Here is a 20,042-nt window from a genome sequence, read left to right as displayed (position 1 = left end):
TAGGAGTATGCAAAGCTGCCAAAATATGTATTGTAACATATCTAATGTTTAGCTGCTCAATGTCAACAGCAGATGCAAGATGTGCGGAATGTACGAATAAAGTATTTGTAGTACATACAATTTACATAACAATACATAATATTGAATGCACAATGCAAGATATAAAATCCTGACATTCACACTACTGCTACAAAACATACATGAGACATGTCAGTTCTTAAACAAATTAAAAACAGTCTGATTGAATATAAGAGTCTTTCCACAAGGATGTCTCAGTATTATATATATATGGAATGTTAAATTCTTACTGTATTCGATGACCTGCATTGATACATGAAAAATGTCCTGCAGGAGGCAGTGCTTTCAAAATCTGTATCGCAATATTCTCTAGTTATAAAGATTTGATCGATTTCTGCCGCGGTCAGATACTCTTTGATTCGTATAATTCTAATTAAATGTTACTTTCAAGATTGACAAACATTTCGGGTTATTAATAATCTATATCATCTTGTTCCTTTAAATAAGCCAATGCTATGACAAAAATTCTCTCTCTAATTCAGAAATACTTGGTTTTCTACTTCTGTTCAATCGACGATTAGCTTGTAACGGCACAGTAACATCCTGGTTCTGTCCGTGTACCGGAATATCAAGTAATGTTTCTCTCTGTTCCCGTGAGATCCCATCCCGATCAAAGGTCACTGGAGAAAATCTAACCCTACTTATAGAAATTTGACTGTCCTTAGCCGAAACGTAGCTCGAGTCCTCGGACGTCAGAGAATCCGGAGGAGTCGGATTTGTCGGCGTACCGGAACCGGAATTGTTTTTGCTCACGCTTTTGTTCGGGGAATTGTATGTGTAATTGGATCGTTTTAAACTCGACCGTAATCGGCTGACTACCTCTAGATTGCTTGGCCGTTCGCCCGAATTCGAATTCGAATCATGCGAATTCTGACGCGTAAGTATTTGCGACCCGTATTCGTGATTAAGCATACTAGGACTATACGTTCCTACGTTCGCAGGTCGTTGATAATAATGTCCAGGCGAGTACAGAGAATAATCATCCTCATCTTCTAAACGAAACGTTGGATTTACATTACTCTGACTGGATGTGCTAGCGTTCGAAACGTTCGACGAAGTACGATGATGGGTATACGGAGGAAGTCTGGATACTGGCCGAGCTGGACTATTTATGCTGCTCGGATTGTCATACGCGTGTGGAAATTCAGGGCACTCGAGCATTCTGTCGCTGAAGAAGAAAAATATATGAACGCAAGATTCGAAAATTCCCAGGATTCGTGCCAGTAAAAATACTTACTGATAATCCGTCGGTACAAAATACGTTGGTTCCGGTGGTCTATAATATTCGGGTGGAACAACTGTATACACTGGAGGTCCATAATCCGGGAACGGGGCAACATTGCCCATGTATATGGTTGGTACTCTCTCCATTCGATCTACTCTTCCTGCGTCGTGCGTGAATACATCCTCGTTACTAGTACTACTGCTCTTTCTTCTGGGACTTGGTGTTGGTGCATTAGAGCCAGCCGTGCTGCTCGCGTAATGCTGAGGTGAATCCGTGAATCTCAAAGGCTTATCGGGCATCACACTGGGTGGAAGACCAGGCGCTATGCCACCCATGTTACTTAAGAATGGCCTGTGGCAATAATAACGTATTTTCTTAACTTTAATTTCAACGATTCGAGAATATTCAGAAACACAAGACTATATTTATAAATATAATGATGTAAATTCGTACCTGTAATGTCTAGCTGGTCCATGGTACGTATTATGGGGATAACCGCTACTTGAACTAAACTCATAATCAGGTCCAAGATAACCAGAATTACGATTTGACCCAGTGTCTGCTTGGAACCACCATCGTGGAGGTTCGTCTTCGCAGTCACCGAGTCGTGGATACAATCTTGGATGAATGGGAGATATGTTTGACATTCTTACATCGTATCCAGTGGCTACTCCGGCCAGCATAGCTGCGATATTGTACAAAACCAGTTCTATTATGCTTAACTTTGGTTTCTTCATTTCTCCGTTGTAGAGAGTTGGCATCGGAACAGGCATTGGCATGATGTAAGGTCCGGTCAATCCAGGCTTCAAGGGATAATCCGATGTTACCCAGTCAGTTGAAAGATCGGGCGGTAAAGCTGTATAATCTACAAAAACAATCAGATTTCTACAATAATAATGGTGATATTGGTGCACGTTTATAAAAAAAGCACAGACATAAAATATAATTAATATTTCTACTTTCCTTTTCATTTTACTTCATTCATTTACTTCATTTTACTACATCTTTTCCAAACTTTATCGATTAGAACCGCTTATGATTAAATGTTATCTCTTTTTTTTTTTTTATACGTCTTACCTTTATAAATCATTTTTTTAAATTTCTTATACATGTTGTATAAATGTATTGCACAAAATTATAAGGTAAACTAGTTTAGTATCGTAGTTGCAACATGCTTATATGTTATTGAATTACTTACAATTATTTGTGTGTACAAGCACAATGTGACACGTGCACTGTATTAAAACATATTACATGCTGCAGTCTTATTTTAACTATCCTTTGCTACCAGTCAGTCGTATACAACCTATATACTATTTTTCTTAAAGACAATTATTACAAAAAGCACGAAGTTCAAATCTTAAAAGTAAACTACGCTCGTTGAAAAATACTGGATCGTTGAAAATGAAGCAGAGTGTAAAGAGAGAAAAAAATAAAAGTACTTGTAAGATGGTAAGCATTTGCTGCAATTAACTTTAAACAGTTTTCTTTACCCTATTTAATTTCCCCTTTCTCATTTTTTCTTGTTTTAATTTGGTTGTTCATTGTTTGCGTGATAAAAGTAGAAAAATAAAATATACGTTAAATATGAGTATTCAATTATTTCATAACATTACTTTTTCTAACAGTCTGCATTTCATATTTTTTCTTTACTAAGATCAGAATAAATAGGAGTATAAAAAAAACTATTATGGAGTATTTGCTCATAAACGAGATTGGAATTTTAGGGTAAGAAAAGGACCAAACCCAATTGGCATTAACAGTTAGGATCCTACTGGAAGCATGCAAAAGGATTCTCTTACGCTCGGCTATTGGCAAAAACGATTAAGAATTTTGTTTAGATATATAAAAAGCAGACAGAAGAAATTCTATTACTTTTTATTTTATTTTGTAGTTAGTATATAGTAATCAAAACAATTATACGAAATTGAGTCGATTTGTAATATATTTAGTGCGTATAGTTTTTAAACATTCTAGTTATTCACAAACACAACATTATTCATTCTAAATTTGTCGAATGCTACTGAATTACCACAAACCGAGCGTAAAAATTCAGAAAACGAAAAAACAAAATTCAATGTGTCCAACTGAAAAGGTTTTATTGAAAAAATTTCTATTTCTAAATACAAGTGTGCGTGTCGCTCCATGTGTTGTAATGTGATGTGTGCAAAATTTCTGAATCTAAAAAACTGTAAAGAGTCTATCGTAATACAAAAAATGAAATCGCTGTTAAAACTGGGTTGAACAATTAACGAAAATCTAAAATTAATTTAAAGGCATGTGAGGCAACAAAGTGAATGGTACAACTCTACTCACGCAATCGAAACGTGATAGAATCTGTATAATTTTGATTTTTCAAGTCTCAAAATTACAACTATATCGTAAAAACACACTTTTCAATAAACGCTCTTAAATAAGAGAGACGGTTTTTAACTAGATTTCTCTGTTTTAATGGCAGAAGCATATGATTTTTTTTCACGTAGTAGTGGGCTGTTAGCTCTGCTTTGTTAGAATGTTATGTACTCCAAACAACATCAGAAAAGAACCAACACCAGAAAGACTGCATTTACATTTTATGTACTCAATTAAATAATAGTTCAGATTATGAAGTTCTTATCAGTATAAATTAGGATAAATAACTTTTTAGATTATTGAAGGGTAGAAATTACCCTTTATTAAAATATTTTAAAATAATATAATGGTCATTGCGTAATTTGATAGACATACGTATCTTAACAAAATTACTTCGATAACAATACCGATTTATGGGAATAAAATAAATTTCAATTTTTCATCTAGTCCCTGATAACAATTTAAAACCATTTCCTATTAGAAGATACACGGTAACAATATGTATCGTTCCAAATAATTCAACTGAATAAAATAATCTTAAACACAACACTATCAATGTAAAAAAGAATTTGTAACTGTACACATATTGCTAAAATACATATATATATGCAAATATATTGAGGCACTTTTCTGGGATAAACAGCAAATGTAGAAAATCTAATCGAATGGTGTATTCATGCACTCCTACGAAAATAACTTTAAGCATATTCTACTTAAATAGAATTCAGCAAAAAAAAAAAAACAAGAAATAAAACCTTTAAGTATAAACATAAAAAGGCACTGTCCATTTGAGATCTCCGCGTCACTACGATGCGCAAAAACAAAACCATTATCCTGCTGAGTCTAAATGTGATATAAAAGGGAAAACAATCAGGTCTTTTCATAAAGTGTAAAACAGTTGCGCAGCAATGTAAAGAGACTTACGAGTGGGATAGATGCTTTCCTCAGAAAGGCCTGTGGTAAAGAAAATATAGGGTTGTTACTAAAACATATAAAACAGAAAGAAGACATATTCGTAAAGTGCATTCACGAATTCGAATTTGCTCTGTTACGCACATCTCTATCTTTGTGAAATATAACGTCATTTATCATTCTTTTTCCGAAATTTCTCTGCGACAGAAGTCTTGGGGGACGTGAAAGCGATTGTGTTCACATCTTCGGAACTTCTGTGAGAAGGAACATCCCTAAGCGACTCGACCATGTTCTTTTTCGATCTGCAATTAATCGGCGAATTTTGACGGTCGCGGTCCTGGATGTAACCAGGCGTATGCATGATCAGATTGATATTATCGCCGTGATCCTCCTCGCAACTACGCAGGTATTCGTTACTTTTCGATCTCTGATGCAACTGAGAATTCAACTCCAAGCTCTGATCTAATTGCGGAACTTGCTGCCTCGAGCACACGTCCGACGTGTTGCTGACACAATCGAAAGACGTGGGCGATATCTTCGACTTGTTCTCGTGGAACAAGCCCAACGAGGTCTTGGAAACGGAGCTGTCGTTCGAATGTTCCGAATCAAAATTACAAAGTTCCGACTCGAGACTCTCGAAATCTATTCCCTCCCGTGAATTCGCCGTTAAGAATTTCGGCATCGCATTACTCTGATCGGAATCACGTCGATTCAATTGCGGTATAAATATCGCGTTGTCTAAAACGTTATACTCGACTTTCACGGCGGTCGTTTTATCGTCGAGCGCGTCCCGACTACCCCACGCCCTCATCTTATTAAAGACCCTTAAAGGACTCTTGGACATTCTGGACTTGTGCTGAGACTTACGGCCGACCGAATTCTCGGGACTCGATTCTATGCCATCCGTGTCGTTGATTTTAATCGTTACGGAATTCTTTCGTTCCGCGCTACGCGGTGAATTCAAGGAGCTTTTCCTCGACCCGGATGGGGAACGAAAGAAATCGGCCAGTGCGGCCAACCGTGATTCCGAGCTATCTCTGCGCTTCGACTCTTTCGATTTACTTCGGTCACGTTTCTTCTTCTTCACGCGTTTCGCAGTGCCGACCAAACTAAACGCTACGCTCTGTACAAAATTCGACGAACACGAGTGCTCCCATTCACCGACTACGTGTCTCTGACCCTTCGGGGGTGAGGTTATATTTCTAGCGGCGGGCTTCGAGTAACCGTCGGTAACTACCAAATGCTCGTCCGAAAAATGAGTTTTCAGATTGCTCGCCGATTTGTTATGCAAGACCACCGACTCGTAAATATCGTTGTCCACAATAATCGAGTCTTCGTCTATATTGCAAGGTGGACAGCTCGTGCTTTGCAGAATGTTGTTAGAATTTTCTGGAATGTTGTTATAGCTATATCCTGGCTGACTGTCTATCAAATTATTTGCTGAGGAGTACAACTTTCTGGAGGAGGGGTTACCTATTTCTTGAAGAAGCGGGGAGCGATGCGCGCTTGCCAACAGGGCTGTACGCAGGGGTGTCTTTTCGAGATCTGGAGCAGAACGAGACCACCGCTTGCCACCTGGTGATGCAGGATTTGGCGGCTGTGTGATAATAGCCCCGCGCTCGCGTTGGTGGAGTGTCGATGGTCCCCATGTCTTACCCTTTACTCCGTCTGCCGGTACTAAAGAAGGAAGACAAAAAACAAAACGCTACTCACTACAATTCTAATTTTCCCACCTACCCCCGAGTCGTCCCTTTTGAATTCTTTGCGCGTTTCAAAAAGATAAAGATGTTTCTTAAATTTATTAACACCGAACTTTCACAAAGAAAGTTCGAATACTTTATTGTTGGAAAATTTCTATGTATTATAATTTAGATATTTAATGAACTTCGGTAAAATATCCGCTGTATCTTATATAGTGCAATTTCGATATTTCGTTATCCAAAATGAAATTGACAAAAACATTTACTCTATATAACTTGATCTAGAAAAGAAAAAAAAAAAGAAACGAAAAAATGCAACATAAATTTCATACGTAAACTTTCAGAAATACATAAGAGTGTATTCAGTTGTTCACACCATGCTAATGAAGATCAAATAAAAAATAAATAATACAACGTGACTACAAAGCACAAACAATGTGATTCAAAATTTCTTGGAAATACTGAAAAATATCTTAGGGTAAAATCATTCGTATCATACAACACGTAATCAGAATCGTGAACTACTAAAGGTGGACGGAACGAATTACTCACATGCAATTGCCCGAAGTCTTGGAATACTAGGGGAACCAGGTGGACTATTAGGTCTCGATGGATTTCGCACTTTTCCTCTGTCCAAAGCTGTATGCTGAACAGTTATCGTGTGACGGAAATCTGTGTAAAAGTATTGCATATGAGCATCATTTTTTACAACAATCATTTATTATTGTAACATTTTCAATTTTGTACATTACAATTTAAATCCATTACATTACAGTACACTTACCAGAAGGAGCGCTAATGTTACTTCCAGGCTCCTTCTTATTTAATTTTAATCTCGATTTCTTGAACTTTCCGCGTCTTTTGTTTGGTGTAGGAGTATTTTGTTGTTGAATTATCATTACAGTGAGTTCACGTTCTAATAAGTCTATCTCTCGAGCAGCTAACTCTTGTTCACGTTGCCTCAAATTTTCTTCGTGTTGTCGTTGTTGCACCTGTGCTTTTGTCAATTCTTCCTCCCTGCAGCGCAATTCCTAATGGACAAAAATGTGAAAAGACTAAGTGAAAGTTGAGAAATTGTTATTTCTTTACTTAATAAAGTAAACACATCTGCTTATCAACAAAAATAATTATTAATTTTAGCAATAACTACACATGGTCTTACCTCTTCTAAGGAGCGGCATGCCTTTGTATAGCATTTAAAAGAACGATTACAAATGTTATTGATATTGTTACAAATTATACGAGTACTAGGTACAACGCTCAAAGTAAATTTTATCTTTGTAAAAGACTGTGTGCGTAACATAGAAAACAAATTAAATTACATACCTTTTCCTTCATGCGCAATCCATGAAGAACTTGTTCAATTTCAAGTCTCCAGTCTTCTTGCATCGTATGAAATGACTCGTGCGGCGTTGCCGCGAATGCGCTACGCACTTCATCCAATGCTACGAGGATTGCAACAAATCCTGGCCTTGAATGACTGTCCGATGACCAGCAAGCTAATAATTAATTTCATAGTTTATCGTATTATTTTAAGACCAATATAAATAAAAATTACTAATGTTTCTGGTGTAAATATTTGCAAAATTATATACCTTCCATTAAAAACCTCCAAGGTTGAGGACAAGTTGATGGAATAGGCAATGTGAGTTTATTTACTGCAACACCATACGCTACTGCCAAAGCATCTATTCCTTTATAAGGTGTTTCGCCAGTTAAAAGTTCCCATAAAAGAACGCCATAACTGTAAATGCATAAAAAATATATCAATAAAGGAAGTAAAATAATATGGCTTGTTAAAATATAGTTGATTACGATTAAAGTGATATAGGAGGCACCTAAAACTGACCTCCAAACATCACTGGCTTTACTGAAAGTACTCTTTTTAATAACCTCTGGTGCCATCCAAGCATATGTGCCTGCTGCTGACATGCGAGTTGTCTTATAAACTTCCCTTGCCAATCCAAAATCAGTTATTTTCAATGTCTTATACTGTAGATCATCGTTTTCTATAGGCTCGCTTAGTAGTACTATTATCGAGAAACATAATATTATCAGAATATTCGTAAATTTACGAATAGATATAGTATTTATATTAATTACAATCGATATTTATTTAAACCATCTTACCATTAGAGCTTTTTAGGTCCCTGTGAATAAGACTTATAGGAGCTTTATTATGAAGGTAGTCCATGCCACGGGCAATTTGTATTGCCCAATCAACAAGTACATCAGGCCTGATTTTTCTACCACTAAGAACCCTGTTCAAACTACCCCCTCGAGCATACTCCATCACGAGACACATATTTGGCATTTTTAAACAAACTCCTTCTAACTGCACAATGTTCTCGTGTTTCAGTAACCAAAATAATTTTGCTTCTTGTTGAACATTTTCTAATGTAACACTCGGATCTTCGTCTGGATCTTGGCGGGCTGCTTTAACTGCTACTTCATGATCTTGCCAGAATCCTCTGGAATATTATTAAAAATTCTAAATGTTACTAGAAAGTTCGATCGCGTATGTAACTTTATCTGATTGAGGATGTTGTAAAATGAAATTCTATACCTATAAACTTTCCCAAATCCACCAACCCCTATCACTTCTTGTAACTGCAGCTCCTCAAAATCAATTTCAACAGGTTGAACCTTGTCAATCACCGATGAGACTCTATCAATACTCTTCGCTTCTGCGACAAAATTGGCTGGAAAAATTCCCACTTTCCCATGAATTTTTCCAGTCCACCATCCCTCGTCACCCGAGATTTTTGAATCTTTAGACAGAACCTGATACACCCAGTAAAATGTATATACATTTTCACATTGGAGTATAAAATACTAAATATTATAGAGACTTCTGTCACAGATAATTTACCTCGACTGTTTCGCCCCTTTGTAAGGATAATTCATCCTCCCCTTGGGCAACATAATCATACAATGCTGTGAAAATTGTTGAACTATTGTCCTGCCTTGATTGGGAAGAGGAATGTGTACCATGAGAAGGACTAGTCTGTTGAGAAACAGTTCTTGCTGTGCCACCACTATGCGTGTCAGAAACACTGCTATCAGACATATTGTTGCTAGATGTACGTCCATACAAATATGCGTAACTGAAAAAGCAGAGCACAAATAAGATCCATGTTTGAAATATTAAAGCACTATGAGATACTGATATACCCAGGTGTATTAACAATTAATAAACCGTACCTTGTGGAATGATTATTTGTTCTATTATTATGTTGATATCGTGGTGATGAGTTGGATGCGTTAGAACTATGAGAATTAGAGGAGCCATTCTCTGGATGAAGTAAAAACCGCTCGCTCCGATGACGAGCATCCGGTTGTCCGTGGTCCATCAAGGTAGACAAGCCTCTTGCCGATAGCCCGGCTGGCGGCATATGGCCCAACACTCTCTATATTCTTCGCCTTTCCGGAAATTACACCCTCTGTTCCTCTAGCAGCTTTCGCGCAACACTTCGTCGGTTGTATTCCGAATCGTAACATAGAACGTTCCGCGGATGTGTTACTTATTTATCTCGAAAGAATGTAAAGAAGGATAACGCACGTAAGAATCAGTGAGTTTTAACGTCCACCCTCTGGAAAAATTTTTCGAACACTTGTACACGAATCTCGGCACGTTTCACATTATTTTGCACACGTGTCCCTCGGATGCATTATTAACACGCGAACGTAAAACAGTTACGTGACATTTCAGCGGTGCTTTAAATGTACGCACACGTTTCACGTGAAACAAATGCGGGGTGAGAGAAGGTGATCACCACCACTAACACCCCATGCATAAAAACACTTTAACAGTGACCGGCATTTTGATTCGCCAGTCCGGCAGCAACGTGCGAGGATTCCGTGACCTTTCGTCGTGGATCATAATCCTGCCGGGATCACCGCGGGACGAGATTTTCGAAAAGCAAAAACACGCTCGATACGCCGTAAAACCACTGTGGAGTCTCGCGTCGGGGTGTGTATACCCACAAGCCACTGTTGACGAGGCCGAATCTCCTCATTGAATCGGGACTAGGAACAATGTACGCGGCTCGTGCAGGGTTGAAAGCGACGTGTTCGCCTCCCGGAGGACACGACGCCTCGCGTCAGCCCGCAGAACGCACGGTGATTCCACATTTAATGATAGAAAATGGAGCAACACTCATAGCAATAACCTAACGGACGCCATGTTTCGTTTGACGGCCCCACCGTTGACGTGATGATATATTGGACCGCGATTCACAGGGAGGACATTCGAAAGGCCGTTCAAGTTGTTCGAATCGCGCAAGGTTTATCCACAATGAAGCGGTAACGAAACTGTTCAGTGATAAAACCGTCGTTTATGAAGCAATTAATTTCAAAATTTCAATAATTTTATAATATTTTGTAATACTAAGTAAATTTTATAATATATTAATAATTGAAAATATTCTTGCGCGGAAATGTCCTTTTACTTTTTATCCACTGTAGTCCATATGAACGAAGTGTTTGTGCGAAGTGACTTCGAAGAAAATCGTAAGCGCGCTCGCAACGTATAGGATATCGTATGGTTTATGTCCGAAATCATCTGAGAGGTGAAGATGGTTGAGGAACCAGTAAGTTGTGTGTGTTGTGTGCGCCAAATCCATTGATTAAATAAGGCCAAGATAAAATGTACCGCCTTGTTCGCCACGCGATTTTTCGAATAGAGGAGATAAACTACGAATAAATCTGTGGAACAGCAAGTGATGGGAAGATGGTGAGGAAGCATATTTGCCATTGGTATGGGTTCTCAAACGCTGGAAATTTTGAGACAAGGCGTCTGGGCGAGCCTGACAGGAGGCTGGTTTTACGATCCCCATCTCGACGTTTTTTCAAACACCTTTCATCTTTATGTTTGGCTTTTCTTGCTTTGCCTGCCGTTCACCATATATCTTGTAAGTTAATTTCTACATATAGATTGATCTTACTTTATAAACTGTGCACTTTAAACTAAATAGATCATAGCCACAGGAATTATGTGTTTACATTACTGTGTAAGTACATAACTAAAATTTATGCATTACATTCGTGGAATTTTGTAATTTGTTTCTTCAATACTTTCACTTTGAGTGTATTTATAGTTAATTGTTTTTTATTTTTACATGTTTATTCAGTCTATAAGTTATTTTATTTTCTATTTTGTTACAGTATTTTCCACCGTCATTGTATGTTTGGGTGGCATATTGTTCTTCGATCGGAGCACTTTTTGGTACGATAAAGTGCGTGAATCATGCGCTTCATTGTGTGTATGATACAACCGAATGCTTAGAAGAATCAGGTCAGACTATTAGTCAACCTAGATCAGAAAGTGAAAAAAGACACACAGCACACAACAAATGCAGGGAACAATCTCAAGATCAAGTAGATCATGGAATAGAGCTACAAGTTTTAAATGGTATTTTAGATTGATCTTATGTATTAAAAATCTGATTCTAAAGCATATTTAGTTTCTAAATTATATTGTGTTCGCTCAATGTAGCATATAATGTGGAAGTTTCATTACTGTGTCACTACTTTTCTTTTACAGGAAAAACAGATACACCACCTGTAGAATGTTCATCACGTAATTCTTTTATTGAATCTAATGCACAGAATGCAGATGCAGATAGTATAACATCAGAATACAATCGAGATAAGCCAAGCTCGACTGTAGATTTGAAAGTAGAAATCCACCGAAAAAATAGTTCAGAAAGTTCAGAGGAAGCACAACAAATGACTAAACCAATGGTACCCAGTATAAATGTACGTGAAGCTGAATTAGCGTCCACGTCAGAACCACGTTATCGTAATATTATGAATGGTAATAATTTCACAAATTTTAACATAAATTCTACAGTCACATCTCCTTTATACGTATTAATATTTATGTTCAATCTTGCCAACTATATATAGAAAGAAGATTAAAGCGGCAGAGGTATTTGGTAATTGCTGAAGAAAAGAGGCCAGTATCCAGGAAGTTGTGTAGACACGCGTCCGAAGACTCACGAAATCGTCATTCGAAACAGGGTAGTCTTGGAAAAACGGGTTCTGAAAGTCAAATCAAACAGACAAGTTCATTGGAGTTGGAACATCATGGAGATGATTATCCTTATTGGAAGTGCAATCGAAGTGTACAACGTCTTAATTCTAGTTCAATTCCAATGGAAACTCATTTAATGAATGATCACCCGCAAAGTTTAGAAATTATATCGAAAAAGGAAGATACGGACAAAAATAAAATTTCGTCGCATCCGCAATCGTTGGAGGTAAGCATCACAAGTATTTATGATTTCAATGAGAAAACTGTTTAACTGATATGAATATTATTTCTCTGAAGGTCATTGCAAAAAAGCCGCATCAACAACTTGTTCATCCACAAAGTCTTGAAACGATTGGTGCTACTAGTAAAAATATAAATACTACAGATGACAATAATTTACCGCTTCATCCTCAAAGTCTTGAAACAATTAATGCTAAAAAGGGGTTACCTCAAAATACGTTAAAAAAAAATCAACTACAACTATTACCGTATCTTAGTTATGGATCAGAGATAGTACATCCTATAGCAGAACAAAGCGATGAACAATTTGCTAATGAAAGTTCTGGAGGATATAGCCTTCGGGACTCTTATAGTCCATTACTTACACGAAAAACTTGCGAAGCTAATGCTACTTCTAATCGGGACAGAAGTCTTAGTACTAGCCGATTTGAAGATAGATTTTCAAGGTAAAATGAAAGTAAATATGGTAGCCACTAATTAACTTATGGTCTTAAAAATATTTCTTTACCAATTTGTCATCACATTCAGATTTTATGGAGACGGTGGTATAGATAATGATTCTGCAAATTCCCGAGACGCGTTGATCGAAGAACCAAAGCCTAGTATGCAAAGGAGATACAGTAATGCAAGCCAAAGCAGCCATGAATTCTCGGACGGTGAGAAACCCAAAGATAAGCAAGATAAGTTGAAAATTATGGATGACCCATTGAATGTTGGAAGTGTAGTTGGAATAGACCGATTGTTTGAAGGTGGTGATTGCGCAGTGGAATTACGGACAAATAAAAGTAAATGTTATTTCTAAATATTTATATTAGATGGATATTTAATGTTAAAATGTTGTAAAAATATGTCGAATTTGTGTCCGAAATAATCAAGTTTTATATATGCTTCATTTTTTTTCTTTTTAATTTAACAGACCTACATAATAAAGAACCAGATTCTGGTTCGTCCAGTACAACGACATTAAGTATGGATAACGAGGTGAAAAGAAAGTTACTACCACAACTAGAAACAGATAACAAACGACATCAAGGTGCGATACCGAAGCAAAGCCGTCCAAAACCAGCAGTAGAAGCTATAGATGATACTATTACAACCACCGAACAAATCCGGGCAAAGCGTAGACGACCGTTAGTTATAATGTTGTCCTCCGGTCGAGATATGCCAGATATAAGATTAAGTCGGAGTTCAGAGAATCGAAGTACGCGACCAAGACGGGACGCTTTGAAACCTTTGTATAGACAGAACGCGATACGAGAAAGAGTTCGAGACGATAACGTTGTACCGCTCACTGATCTATTTGGGTTAATATCGAACGATGAATGTCACTTAGATGCTCATCACAACGACACAGAAGTACCTTTTGAAGTAGTACCTTGTTTTCGAGATGAAATTGGACGTTGGTTGACGTATGACGTCGATGAGAAGGGATCTAGTGTTGCTACTGCTGCTGCTGCTGCTACTACTACTACACAAGTTCCTTCTAATAATAACGATAAATTGTTGAACACATTATTACGCCAACAGCTGAATCAAAATTTACATTATGACGCGAACTGGGAGCTGACAGATTCTCTGAGTAACAGTTACAGTAGTCTGTCTTTGAACTCTGCCGGCTTGAGCGCCATAATAGACACACCACCTGTTCTGTCCAGCCCAGAAAGCAACCAAACCAAGGCACAAAATTCAGTATCGTCGAATGTTGTTTTGTCGAATCAGTGTACAACAGAAACCTTAGAACGAGATCATCAGGACATGATAACACGTATAGAGTCCATGGCGGCTGGAAACCGAGGCTTACGAAATTTATTATTAGATTACTTCAATTTAAATCCGTCAGATTCGAATCGGCGAATGCCTGTTCTAACGTTACCGACGCATCAAGAAGCTGATATGAATGCAAGCTTGTCATGGAACCGATTAGGCGGGTTCGATGGATTCGAGCCGAAACCGAAACAAACAAGACATTATTATAAATGGAAGATCGGCAAACTACCGCATATAAAAGTTCGATTCGATCGCCTGTTTTTAATGGCTCTACTGGACCGGAATTTGACAATTTTCGAGACGATTGTCTCAACGTTCTTAGCAGTTGCTGTTGCAGGATTGGGTCTCTTTCTGCTTCAGCAAGGCTTCTATCGAGATATATTCGCTTTCATGTTCTGTTTCGTAACCGCCGGATGTCAGTATTCATTGTTAAAATCTGTTCAGCCGGATGCTGCTTCGCCGACCCATGGTTTTAATCGTATCATAGTATTTTCGCGGCCTATATATTATATACTGTGCTCGGGATTTATACTAATCATTAATGAATTCCTAAGAAACTTCAAAACATCGGAATTTCGAATATACGGCCTTCGAGTCACCGATTACGATGTTATATTGCAAATTCGTAGCATTTTATTAATTTTTCTCCTCTGTTTCCCGATCGTGTTCTCGTTAGGTTTATTTCCGCAAATTAATACATTCTTAATGTATCTCTGCGAGCATATTGATATTCATTTATTTGGTGGAAACGCAACGACCAGTCTAGTCTCTTCGATATATTGCCTTTGTCGCAGTATCGTCACCGTTGTTATACTGTACGGATTCGCTTACGGAGCACTGACAGAGCCCAAATCCTCGCAACACATTTTATTCTCGATCTTCGCCGGTTTACTAGTCGCCATATCTTATCACTTGAGCCGATCATCATCGGATCCTACGGTAATCTGGGACATCCTCAAAACAAACTTATGGCCGCCGGAGATTTATACAGAAGAAAAGGAAGCGAAAATCATCGAGAACACATCACGCAGGGACAATCTGTCCGCAACGTACGAGGAAGCAAAAGTTCGAACATCGGGACGAAAGAAACACGTGAAAATCAAAGTTGGCGAACAAATGTCGGACACGGAATTGGTGGATCCTTTGCCTGAAAAGTTACGAGCAACGGTGAACGCAAGATTAAAGAACGATTTGATAGTATGCGCTGTGATAGGTACATTATCGTTTGGTATCCATTGTTCCACCGTGTTTACAGCTCTACAACCAGAATTAAATCCCGTTTTATGGGGTATTGTAAGCTGTCTGGGATTCCTGTTGCATTACATAGTGCCGCAGCTTCGGAAACAATTGCCATGGTTATGCTTGTCAAGACCAGTACTTCGTAGTCACGAACATGCACAATTTGAAGTTCGTGAACCAGTGAAGATTATGTGGTTCGAGAAAGCGTACGTTTACCTATCTTTCTTAGAACGAAATATTCTGTATCCGATAGTGTTCCTAGGAGCCCTCACGGAATGTTCGTCGAAGATTGTGATGAAATTTGGGGAAAGCATAGGCGCGTTAATTATAGTTGTTTGTGGACTGAAATCCTTGAGATCCGCATACTCGGATCCATCCACGCGTTACCTGGTTCTGATCTTTGCGGTACTGTTCTTCAAACTGGACATCCGAGAATTCAGCGAAACTTTTCTTGTCGATTATTTCATTACCGGAATAGCATTCGCAAAGATTTACGAATTATTGTTGAAGATCAGATTTGTCGTTACTTATATCGCACCTTGGCAAATCACATGGGGCAGTGCGTTCCACGCGTTCGCCCAACCGTTCTCGGTCCCGCATTCCGCCATGTTGTTCTTGCAAGCGGGCATTTCCGCGATTCTGAGCACCCCGTTGAATCCACTTTTGGGAAGCGCGATTTTTATATCGTCGTACGTGCGCCCAGTGAAATTCTGGGAACGGGATTACAAGACAAGAAGAGTGGACCATTCGAACACACGTATGTCGTCGCATTTAGATCGAAATCTAGGTGCTGATGACAATAATGTGAATTCGATTTTTTACGAACAATTAACAAGATCGTTGCAGCACAGTCTTTACGGAGATCTTGCTCTAGGCCGTTGGGGAAACGTGGAACAGGGCGATTGTTTTTTATTGGCATCCGATTACTTAAACTGTCTGGTGCACATTGTTCAATTAGGCAATGGACTGGTTACGTTTCAATTGAGAGGACTTGAATTTCGAGGAACGTATTGTCAGCAGAGAGAAGTACATACGCTTCTATTATACATATATTAAACATTCTCGTTTGATCGTAGCATTTAATTTGAACGTACGGTAACTTTGATTCTCAGGTGGAAGCAATATCCGAAGGAATCGAGGACAACGATGATTGTTGTTGTTGCGAAATGGGACATTTCTCAAATGTACTGAGCGTGAACGCAGCATTTAGCCAGCGTTGGCTCGCCTGGGAAGTTGCAAGCGCTAAATACGTTCTAGAGGGATATTCGATATCGGATAATTCAGTGGTTTCTACATTTCAAATGTTCGAGTACCGTAAAACGTTGGTTACCTATTACGTGAAAAGTATTATTTTCTACGCTGTCAAGTCACCGAAATTGAAATACTGGTTGGGGAACTCCGATATTGCCGATGCCCTTAAAATTACCCTTGACAAGAACTTCGTCGATCTGGATCCTGTTTTCAAGATGAACATCGACGAGGATTACGACTTTCGCGCCACTGGTATTACAAGAAGTAGCTTTTGTAACGTTTACTTGGATTGGATACAATTTTGCGTCACCAAACACGACAAGGTAATATTTTTTTAACATGCAGCCCGTTCCAACACTCACACGGCACTGTTTCTTTCTAATTTACTTTTAGACACTAGATAAAACGAGATATTCACCATTGGTATCTTTGTGTTTCGCGTTGAGTCTGTTGGGGAGACGTGCTTTAGGAGCAGCGTGTCACAATACCGTGACCAGTGTTGAATTTTTTATGTACGGATTGCATGCACTTTTTAAAGGTACAGTTTCATTTAAACAACATATATAGATGTGTCTGTTCAATGACAATATTATTTGATATATATATGTTTTGTAAGTAGGAGACTTCCGCATAACATCAGTTCGAGATGAATGGGTGTTACACGATGTTGATTTGTTACGCAGCGTTGTAGCGAAAGGAGTAAGAATGGCGTTGAAGCTACATCAAGATCATTTCATGAGCCCGGAGTTATACGTTGAACCGGTTGCTCTTTATGAAGCTATAGATAGTCATGATAAGAATCTTGTAATCAGCCATGAAGCTGATCCATTATGGAGAAACGCTGTTCTAAACGGTGCAACCAGTCTCCTGGCACTTAGGTATTTTAATACTGAAATGTTTGGAAATTGTCGAAATGGTATTACATCGATGATATTTACTTCGTTCCGTTTTTGTAGACATGTACTCGATGACGGCATCGACGACTACAAAGTGATCATGCTTAACAAACGATTCTTGAGTTTTCGAGTTATTAAAATGAATCGTGAATGCGTGCGCGGCCTCTGGGCCGGACAACAACAGGAATTAGTATATTTAAGAAATAGAAATCCAGAACGTGGCTCTATACAAAATGCGAAACAAGCTCTCAGAAATATAATCAATAGCTCTTGCGATCAACCGATCGGATATCCGATTTATGTTTCACCGTTAACAACGAGCTACGCAGAGACTAATGAACAATTATGCTCTATAGTTGGTGGATCTTTAAGTCTCAGTGTTATCAGGCGTAATATATTAAAATTGTGGCAAAGGTAAGATTTTCTATTATATTAGACTACTTCTGAATTATATTTAAACAACAAGTATAGTGCGTTGTAAAGTCTATTATTATTGAAAGTATTACTTTCAGAATCAAAAGAAGGTGTGGCCAAGGTTGTTCGTCCGGTGGAACAGGATCCCAAGATGACGGAGGTTTTGGAAACGACGGAGTATACGCAATGACTACTTACAATATTCATTCTGGTATTTATAATTATTATGCTTCATTAGACTTAATTACTTGGTAATGTAAAGAAAAATTTTAATGTAGGTTATGGTCAGTCGAGTTACAACACATCTGGCTCGCAATCTATAGATTCTGGATGTCAAATTGGTGGATCAACTGGACGCGGTTCTCTGGGAAGAGCGAATACAGGATCTCTCGGTGGAAACAGAGGATCGTTGGCGTCAGTTGGGAAGCCTACAAGCTCGACACTCGCCAGTTTAGCCGGTCTTCTTAGTAACAGTGATATTAAAACTGAGATTAAGAGTGAAACAAGTTTCTCTGGAAAAGTTGAGAAAGAGGAGGTTCTCCAAAGAGTTCGTGTGAGTAGAAAATGAAATATAATTTTATAAGAAATTTGTCTGTAATGTTGAAAGGTTCATAATAATTTTACTTGTCGTTAGATCATAGATCCTAATCAAGTATACGATGCGATTAATTTGGGTCGCCGGATAGATGTAATCTGGCCTGATGAAAGAATGAGACAACAGGGCGGTAGGTCCGGATGGAAGCATTGGGTACCTGAAAGAGGTATGGAAGGATGTGTTGTTCATTGTTGGTCTCCTAATCATCGTGATCCTAATCGACGATCTCATGTGGATAAAGTCATTTTACTTGTCAAAATTGACGATAAATACGTTCCAATAGCGGAACAGGGTGTACGAGACTTAGGAGCAGAAGTGTGATGAAGTATTTTTGAATATTCTGTAGTAATATACACTCTGCCGATTTTCGTACAGTCATTTTTTCAATACACGCACCGCGAATAACTACTATGAATGCATTAAACATGAAAATTCATTCCAACTATAGAATGATAAATACAGAGATTTTTGATGGAAGATTATTCTTGAAATTGTATATAATGAAAATCGACGAATTTTAAAACTAGTTTGTTAATTCCATTACATAATATATAACTATGAAATACTCTTCTCTATGCAACTTTTCGAAGATTTTCATTCGCTCAATATTTCTTTTCATTATTACTCATTTGCTTCTGTATTCTTCCTTTGTTGTAATAATTATTCGATAGTTGCAAGTTTCTAGAAACATTTCAGAACAATATTATGAATTTGAGAAGCTTGCATAAACAATAATGAAATATTTTGCCGCTTACAACTACGATAGCATGATTACTTCTTACGTATTTACTAAGAGGATTATCGTCAATCGCCAAGTTATTTAATGCAAAGTAAATTGTACCATGTTGTATCATATCATGTATCATATAACTATTAGATGGTTTAGTAGTTACGGAAACTACTTGTTACTTGTTGTTCAATTAAATTATTATATTTATCGCCAAGATAAAAAATCAATTGGGTATATTCAAGTTATGTTCTGTTAATTTACCGTATAAAAATCGTTTACATTTTATCCGTAATAATTACGCAAATTATTCTTTGTTAAGTGTTTATGAAAATGAAAAAAGTACAAAAAGCTATTAACTACGTCAATATATATTTGTATCTTGAAGTTATAGCGATGTGATTTATAGGACGTAGCCAAATTTTCTTAAGTTATATTTTATTAGAAAAAAAGTAGAAATATTTTGATGTTAGTATTATTGAATATACTCACTCGATAACAACAAGTAACGTCAGTAGCAATTTGTATATAATGTCATTCGTTTTTTTCTACATTTTGTTACATTTTTTTAAACTACTTGATATCGATAAGTTGTAAATATACGTAATA

General features: G+C 37.8%; 2 protein-coding genes across 3 annotated transcripts; one reads left to right on the top strand and one right to left on the bottom strand.

The window, feature by feature from the left end:
- Positions 1-490: 490 nt before the first annotated feature.
- LOC107191074 (mitogen-activated protein kinase kinase kinase 11-like) lies at positions 491-10,047 on the bottom strand. 2 transcript variants are annotated; one of them, XM_015580025.1, is made up of 14 exons: positions 9,472-10,047; positions 9,140-9,374; positions 8,834-9,051; positions 8,398-8,738; positions 8,117-8,297; positions 7,863-8,011; positions 7,594-7,766; positions 7,052-7,298; positions 6,820-6,939; positions 6,041-6,244; positions 4,580-4,609; positions 1,757-2,168; positions 1,316-1,654; positions 491-1,246 (listed from the first exon to the last, which is right to left on the bottom strand). In XM_015580025.1, exons 1-14 carry the CDS (start codon positions 9,660-9,662, stop codon positions 532-534), a joined length of 3,555 nt encoding a protein of 1,184 aa, XP_015435511.1. In that variant the 5' UTR covers positions 9,663-10,047; the 3' UTR covers positions 491-531. The 2 variants fall into 2 exon arrangements, with proteins under 2 accessions (XP_015435511.1, XP_015435512.1); XM_015580026.1 differs by lacking the exon at positions 4,580-4,609.
- Positions 10,048-10,852: 805 nt separating this feature from the next.
- LOC107191117 (pecanex-like protein 1) lies at positions 10,853-19,100 on the top strand. Its single transcript, XM_015580072.1, has 14 exons — positions 10,853-11,180; positions 11,434-11,680; positions 11,813-12,085; positions 12,178-12,530; positions 12,602-12,990; positions 13,073-13,329; positions 13,461-16,576; positions 16,663-17,124; positions 17,195-17,339; positions 17,421-17,679; positions 17,758-18,111; positions 18,210-18,322; positions 18,390-18,664; positions 18,746-19,100. The coding sequence occupies exons 1-14, from the start codon at positions 11,028-11,030 to the stop codon at positions 19,025-19,027; spliced, it is 6,678 nt and encodes a 2,225-aa protein (XP_015435558.1). The 5' UTR covers positions 10,853-11,027; the 3' UTR covers positions 19,028-19,100.
- Positions 19,101-20,042: the final 942 nt, after the last annotated feature.

The sequence above is a fragment of the Dufourea novaeangliae genome, unplaced genomic scaffold, assembly GCF_001272555.1.
Source record: "Dufourea novaeangliae isolate 0120121106 unplaced genomic scaffold, ASM127255v1 scaffold221, whole genome shotgun sequence".
Lineage (NCBI taxonomy): Eukaryota > Metazoa > Arthropoda > Insecta > Hymenoptera > Halictidae > Dufourea > Dufourea novaeangliae.
The sequence above is the reverse complement of the archived record's forward strand: the minus strand, read 5'-3'. Positions and strand labels throughout refer to the sequence as shown.